General features: G+C 32.9%; 2 protein-coding genes across 2 annotated transcripts; both read left to right on the top strand.

The window, feature by feature from the left end:
• The first annotated feature begins 339 nt into the window (after window positions 1-339).
• Window positions 340-3,092, top strand: LOC111909323 (nuclear transcription factor Y subunit A-10). Its single transcript, XM_023905129.3, has 6 exons — window positions 340-532; window positions 970-1,254; window positions 1,484-1,590; window positions 1,673-1,741; window positions 2,062-2,202; window positions 2,296-3,092. The coding sequence occupies exons 2-6, from the start codon at window positions 1,011-1,013 to the stop codon at window positions 2,656-2,658; spliced, it is 924 nt and encodes a 307-aa protein (XP_023760897.2). The 5' UTR covers window positions 340-532; window positions 970-1,010; the 3' UTR covers window positions 2,659-3,092.
• Window positions 3,093-5,408: 2,316 nt separating this feature from the next.
• LOC111909334 (33 kDa ribonucleoprotein, chloroplastic) lies at window positions 5,409-7,081 on the top strand. Its single transcript, XM_023905140.3, has 4 exons — window positions 5,409-5,996; window positions 6,077-6,178; window positions 6,290-6,598; window positions 6,686-7,081. The coding sequence occupies exons 1-4, from the start codon at window positions 5,520-5,522 to the stop codon at window positions 6,815-6,817; spliced, it is 1,020 nt and encodes a 339-aa protein (XP_023760908.1). The 5' UTR covers window positions 5,409-5,519; the 3' UTR covers window positions 6,818-7,081.
• Window positions 7,082-7,330: the final 249 nt, after the last annotated feature.

Genomic DNA, 7,330 nt, shown 5'->3' with positions numbered 1-7,330 from the left:
CGTTAGATTTTGTGATTGATGTAAAATAATCTGATACTAGCATCTATTTTTTTATCACTTATTAAACTTGATTTTTTTTGTATAAGTTTAATTTATTATTTTTATGGATCGAGGATGGGCCGTAGGAAAACTCAAAATTTAAAAGGGTAGAGATTCGATTCTTCAGAATGAGGTAAAAATGAAAACGATGTTAGACACTTGAGATGGGGATAAAGATAATCAACCCGGCACCATTCCTAATTTCCATCCCTAATAACCTTAAGGATATAGGAAACACATGATAGAAAGCCCTTAATAAAAAGTCTTTTGATGAATCCCATAAATGATAGGTACGTCATTGGCCACACAACTCTTCTTTATTTGCACATTCACCCGTCTCTGTCTCTGTCCGACTGTCTCTCCCACTTCTCTTTCATCAATCTCGTTTCACCTCGTTGAAATTGTATAAACATGGCACTTGGCACAATATAGAGATTCTCTTTCTCCTTCACAATTGGATTCTAATTTCAAAACATCCCTCTCTTCTTAATAGGTACGTTTTCTTTCTCTTTTTCATCTTCTTCTTCTTCTTCTTCTTCTTCTCCTTCTACTACTACTCTCTTGTTATTGTCACCATCAGCAGAATATCCCCCCTTGACTTTCTTCTCCTTCGTATCATGTCTGTTTTCATCTCTGGATTCAGCTTAGAATCAGGATCCTGCTACCTTTACTTTCAATTTCACCTGGAATTTGCTTCAAATCAAATGGGTTCTTTTTGTGTTTTGATGGGTTCTCATAATCTCATATTCTCTCTTAGTTAATGGTAGATTAACAGATTTAACCTTAGTTTTGTGTTTTTTAAGTGTTGAAATCGTTCATAATTTACGATGAAACGAACCATAGCTGGATTATGAATAGCTTTTCGTGAATTGAGCTAGGGCAGTTGGGAAATTTTCTCGAGAATCTAATGACGAAAATTCAAATTTGCAGGAATTCTGTCATTTTTCTGCGAATATAACTTCAATTTGAGGATGAATTCTGCGTATTACAAACAACATGAAGATGGAATTGCTTCAAATCCGGTGGGTTCGCTGTCATCTGGTTCGGGTCCATGGTGGAGTGGACTTGCGACTCAATCCACTTTTGAAGAATCTGTAGGCCGAATGAAGCTTTCATCAATGGAAAATTGTGGAGAACAACTCATGCCTATTGCCCCTAAACCATCGTCTCATAGCACAGATCAAGGAAATACGACTCATTTCAATACCTTTCCTGGTAATAAGAACAATCATTAACCATGTTAATCTTGAAACTTTCAAAGGTTCCAATGCTATGACATTGTTTTAGGACAATTGAAGTATAAATATTAAATAAGATCATACTCAATCCTGAAACTCCAAATTTTTGGCATAAAAGTAGTTGTAATCCGATCTTTTTGGGATTTTGTATTGAAATGAGACCAAATTTTTTGTGGGAAAACTTGATCAAGGTTTAAGTGATTCAGGTGATTGCAAGAATTCATCAAAAGGGCAAAAACCAGTGCAATTTGAGGCTGCTTTCTCACATGAGTATGGAGGTCAACTTGAGCTAGGATTTGGTCAACCAGCTGTGGTATGTACTCTATGAACATGTTTTCTTCTTTCTAAATGATTTTAGTGCTTAAAATTTCTTTACTTTTGATGATTTATTATAGATTTGTGGCAAGTATACTTATGGGGATCAATATTATGGCATGATATCTGGTTGTGGACCTCAAATCACGGTTTGTCCTCTCTTTGAACTAATTTATCTAATGATCTTTAATTTTGCTAATAATTCACAATTAGAGGAAATTAATCTTCTAAGGATCATAATCTTAGTTTTGTTGCAAACTAACCATTGTACTTGTTAAAAAAAAAAAACACTAAAATATGCAAGAATGAGCAAATCAGGCGATGCCCAATGGTTATTTTGCAACAAAAAGTAAACTTTACTTTAGTGTTCTTTTTCTTTCTGTATCTTATCAAGTACAATGATTAATTATAATGTAAGCACAACCATTTGTTTTTTTATGATTATTTTGTTTATTAATTTACAATTCAGGGTCGGATTATGCTGCCTTTGAATTTGAGCACCGATGATGGGCCTATATTCGTGAATGCAAAACAATATCATGGGATAATCAGACGCAGGCGATCCCGTGCTAAGGCTGAAATGGCGAAAAAGGCTCCGAAAGGTCGTAAGGTATGTTGATATTCTGTGAAATGACCTTTTTACCCTCATAAACTATCGGATTTTTGTTTTTTGAAATATATTTTTTCGTTTTTCTTGGTTCAGCCGTATCTACACCTGTCGCGCCATCTCCATGCGAAGCGCCGGCCAAGAGGCTGCGGGGGACGCTTCCTAAACACGAAAGAAATGGAGAAGGGTAATGTTGGAATTTTGGACTCGAAAACAACCGAGCATCCAATCGACTCTCAGCGATCCGAAGTTCTACAGTCTGATCATGAAATGAATGCCAGTAGGCCGCACATTTCGGGATCAGAGGTCACTAGCATGTTCTCCATGGGAGACCTCAATTTGTTTCCCTCCCTTTCAGACATGATGATGTCCGGGAACGATATGCATGGCTTTGTCATGCATAACAAATGGGTTGCAGCGGCTACCGGTGGTGGTAGCCGCTGCAACCTAACAGTCTGATGGCAGATGGGATCTTGATGTGTGGATTACATGGTCAGCACATCAGATCCCGTCCATCGATAGTCAAATGTGACGGAGGTTTCCGCTGTTTGGCTAGGCAAATCATCCTTGGCTTTTGTGTTAACGTTGTGTCTCTTTAACACCATTCCCCCTGCAAATATTGCAGCGTTTGGGAATAGTTAAGAGATGCTAAATGGCCTTAACACATTCAATGGACAAACACTTCTTTTAGATTTGTTTGTTTCACCTTACATTAATGGTGTGTTGCTTGAAATAAATTGTGCGTTTCGACTTCCATACATTTGGGAACTATGAACTATCACTTGCACGATATGTATCATATGTGCTTTTTGACTTTAAAAACATTTGGGATATGACATGTATCATATGATTGATAATTTTGGTTAATGCAATTCTTGTGAAATTCCCCTTTGCATACTATAGTCAACTAACTTGATTCTTGTTGGTATTTATAATATTTATAAATCTTAAAACGCCAATATTATGTAAAACAAATTAACGGTTTCAATTAACACTAATCATCGAAGCCATATATTACAGGGATATTAACAAAAATTTACCCTAATAAATAAGGATGATTTTGTCATATGTCCTCTTCTTATTTATTTTGACACTTTTTCTAGATTTTTTGAATTATTTAATATCCACTTGTCATTTTTATAGAATTTTTCATTTTTAGTCAACTTCCACCTATTAAATACCATCTCATATTAATTAATTTTATTAATATATTAATTAATGTACATACTAACTTTCTATTTGTGAATTTCTCTTTCTATTAATATATTAATTAATGTATAATTATATTAATGTAGATAATATCTTCTATTTGTGAATTCATATTAATTAATTTTATTAGTATAAATTAATTAAGATTAAATTACATAAAGGGTCCTTGTGGTTATCAAAACTTGCATGAATGGTATTTTTTTTGCTCACACATTTTACTTTTGGGCCTTTTAATAAACTCGTGTAATACACGGGTCACACACCTAGTGACCATTATAAACAAAAGACTTAATAAAAATGACTAAGTTTTTGTGTGGGAAATGGACCTTTTTGTCTAGAATTAGTCATTCGTTACTAAATAAAATAACCCTGTCGAAAATACTCAAGACCAGAATTATCCATCCGATTTTTTGAAGTATCGGGCAAACCGGGTATCGGCTTAATTATTTTGGGTATTCGGGTAACCCGATTTTTTTCAGGTTGGGTATAGGATATGTTTGTTGGGTTTCGGTATACCCGAATTACCTGAATTATTTTATAAACTCCTTTTTTTTTTTCTTTCGTAGAGCTTATACTATGTAGCAGGTATTTGATCACGCTTAAACTAACTATCATTATTGTAAAACATGAATATCTTATATTATGACAATATGACACCAACAATATTAAAAGAAATTGTTTATATGTCATCATGTTTCTTTCAAACTTAACTGTTTTCTAGATTATAGTTTTTGTTGCAATTAACAAACTCATTATCTTGACGAAACTTCATAACATGGCAAAACTTATGGCTACAATTATCTTGAACATTTTAAACTTTTAAACTAAGATCTTTAAGTATTTGTTTTTTAATATCTTATTAGATTAGATTAAGCTGTTAAATAGTTTACTTAATATCTCAAGTATTATTGACTAAAAAATCACAAGGTTCAAAGTTTAAGTAACTTTGTTTATGTCTCATTTGTTTATATAAAGAAGACTAATAGAACACGACATATTTACTTCATTAAATTTATTTTCAGGTGCCATTAAAAAAATTATATATTTCGGGTAATACCCAAATTACCCAAACTCAACCCACTACCCTGATTACCAAACCCAAAATTACCCGAATTTAATTTGGGTCGGGTAACAGACATTTTTTTAATATGAAAAACTCGTGAATTACCCGAAACCCGAAAAAAGTACTCGATTAACACCCTTAAAATAATAACGAACAGAATATAAAGTGTATTTTTATTTCTCATTTGCATCAAGAATTAAAAAAAAATGAGCATTTTGAAATGTATAATATATAGTATCACCTATTTTTCAATCAAATGTCATATTTTAAACCCCTGTCTATCTACTTCTCATTATATATATATATATATATATATATATATATATATATATATATATATATATATATATATATATATATATATAAATTTTGGATTTATATAAAGTCTAAATATTTAAGAATTTTGGATTTATAAAAAAATAAGAAAAATAATAAATTATTAAAATTGAATTTTCTTTTAAATTTAAATAAATAAACAAAATAAACTAATGAACTTTAATTTGTAAATTTTGAAATAAGAAGATAAGTCTATTAATGAAATTGAAATTAATTTATTATTATATTTATTGTAATTATTACATTAAAGTATTATGTGAAATTTATTAAAATAGAAACCCATAAAATGACATGCAGAAAAGAAACTAATTCAAAATAAACATAAAATAACATTGAACAAATTGAATGAGAATGTGACATGTGACAAAAAAAACTTCATTTTTTAGCATAGAAAAAATGTTTGTCGAGATGGTATTTTTAACGAGGAAAAATGTTTAAACTATACAAAAAGTTAGTTAAAATGATCAATTTCAAATAAATAGCTTATTTTCCTAAAACATAAAAACTTGGTTTTATTAAATTATTATTCAACCATAATAGTCATTTTTGTTAATAAAATCAGATTAAAAAACTAAAAATTAATTATCTAGAAATTAAAAAATATTAATAAATACATGCCAAACAATACTAGCCTTATCTTCTCTATTTCACTCCAAGCAACCTTGAAGAGCAATTATATCGTTCTTTCACATTATTCAAATACGAATCCAAAATGTCTGCTGCTTCTTCTTCATTAATCTCCATTGCCAGTTCTTCAAATGCAGCTTCTTCACTCTGCAACACCAAAGCTCTTCACCTACAAACTCCCACAATCTCAATCTCCAAAACCCGCTTCAAAACCCCAAAATTTTCTTTCAATCTCAAAACCCATTGCTTGAATTTCTACCCACTGCTTCGATCCTCCCTCCGACGCCCGAATTGTTCCCCATCCAATGAAGCAATTCAAGTCGACGAAAACCCAGAAACAGAAGTATCACTAATTGAAGAAGAATTAGAAATCGACGAAGATGACGATGATGATGAAGATGAAGATGAAGATGAAGATGATGAAGAAGAAGACGAAGAAGAAGAAGAAGAAGAAGAATCGCCGGAAGCTGGGAGGCTTTACATCGGAAACTTGCCATACGCGATTACTTCTGCAGAATTGTCCCAAATATTCGGAGAAGCTGGCGATGTAATTTCCGTGGAGGTAATGTGTGTGACTGTTGGAATTTTTGTATAATTTTGGGGATTTCCGGTTTCTCGTAACCCTAATTTCCATTGGATCAGATTGTTTACGATAGGGTAACAGACAGGAGCAGGGGATTCGCATTTATTACAATGGCAAGTGTTCAAGAAGCTAAAGAAGCCATTAGAATGTTTAACGGATCTGTAAGCCTTCTCTTCCATTCTTACAAACAAGTTTGAATCCATTTTCATCTCCGGAAATTGGTTGAATTCAGAAACATGATTGCGAGTACTGATTTTGATAACACTTTTCAGCAAATCGGTGGACGAACAGTGAAGGTAAACTTCCCGGAGGTGCCAAGGGGAGGTGAACGGGAAGTGATGGGCCCAAAGATTAGAAGCAGTAACAGAGATTTTATCGAAAGCCCACACAAGATCTATGTAGGTAACCTTAGCTGGATCATAACTTCTGAGAAGCTCAAAGATACTTTTGATGAACAACCTGGTTTTTTGAGCGCAAAGGTGATCTACGAGAAACAATCAGGGAAATCTCGAGGTTTTGGGTTCGTCACTTTTAGCTCTCCTGAGGCTGCAGAGTCTGCACTTAACGCCATGAATGGACTGGTAAAAGCTTCAAAACTCCCGTTATTTGTGCATCTTTCTTCTTCTGTAATCTTTGTTTTCTTCATTTCTGGTCTTTTTGATGAATAGGAGGTTGAGGGTCGGCCTTTGCGACTGAACTTGGCAGAAGGAAAAGGAGACGTGTCTCGCTCAACAAGAGCAGGAAGAAGCTCTGAGATCAATGTCGATGGGAGTGAGATTCTTTCGAGTATTAGCTCCTAAATTTAGTCTGCAACAAAAATAAGTAGTTAGAAGCTTTTAAATAAATCTTCGTTTGAAGGAGAGGGGGAGAGTTGTGCAAGAAATCGGCATTCGTACGCATTTGGTAATGTATTCTATATATAGTATTTGAAGTAGTTATTTAGTTTATTAATATTTAACTAGTTGAGTTATTATTGGAGTTGAAGTTTTAGTGGTATTTTTGTAAAGTTTTTTACAAATTGTGAAAATTATTGGAGAGTTTTAACAAGGTTTTGATGATCGAAATTTTATCTATAAAATTTTTTCGTTTTATAGTATAGAATCGTGATTGTAAGATTGCATTGGGATCGGAATATCCTAGCAAAATCAAAATCTCCAAATTTGCTAACAAAGTATTGTTTGTGGGCACTCATTATAACGTGATGTTATTAACCCAACAACGGTAGAATCAACTTAAAATTCTTAAACAATAACCATAATTCTTATAGATACAAACCCTAACAATTAGGTGTCTCAAATGGACCGCCAAATTAG

This window comes from Lactuca sativa, chromosome 6 (genome assembly GCF_002870075.4).
Source record: "Lactuca sativa cultivar Salinas chromosome 6, Lsat_Salinas_v11, whole genome shotgun sequence".
NCBI classification, from domain to species: domain Eukaryota; kingdom Viridiplantae; phylum Streptophyta; class Magnoliopsida; order Asterales; family Asteraceae; genus Lactuca; species Lactuca sativa.
Note: the sequence above shows the minus strand (reverse complement) of the source record. Positions and strands in the feature narration are given on the sequence as shown.

Coding starts and splice junctions, on each gene's coding strand:
- LOC111909323 (XM_023905129.3), top strand. CDS start 1,011: ATGAATTCTGCGTATTACAAACAACATGAAGATGGAATTGCTTCAAAT. Junction 1,591..1,672: donor GATTTGGTCAACCAGCTGTG/GTATGTACTCTA, acceptor GATTTATTATAG/ATTTGTGGCAAGTATACTTA. Junction 2,203..2,295: donor AGGCTCCGAAAGGTCGTAAG/GTATGTTGATAT, acceptor TTCTTGGTTCAG/CCGTATCTACACCTGTCGCG.
- LOC111909334 (XM_023905140.3), top strand. CDS start 5,520: ATGTCTGCTGCTTCTTCTTCATTAATCTCCATTGCCAGTTCTTCAAAT. Junction 5,997..6,076: donor GCGATGTAATTTCCGTGGAG/GTAATGTGTGTG, acceptor CCATTGGATCAG/ATTGTTTACGATAGGGTAAC. Junction 6,599..6,685: donor TTAACGCCATGAATGGACTG/GTAAAAGCTTCA, acceptor TTTGATGAATAG/GAGGTTGAGGGTCGGCCTTT.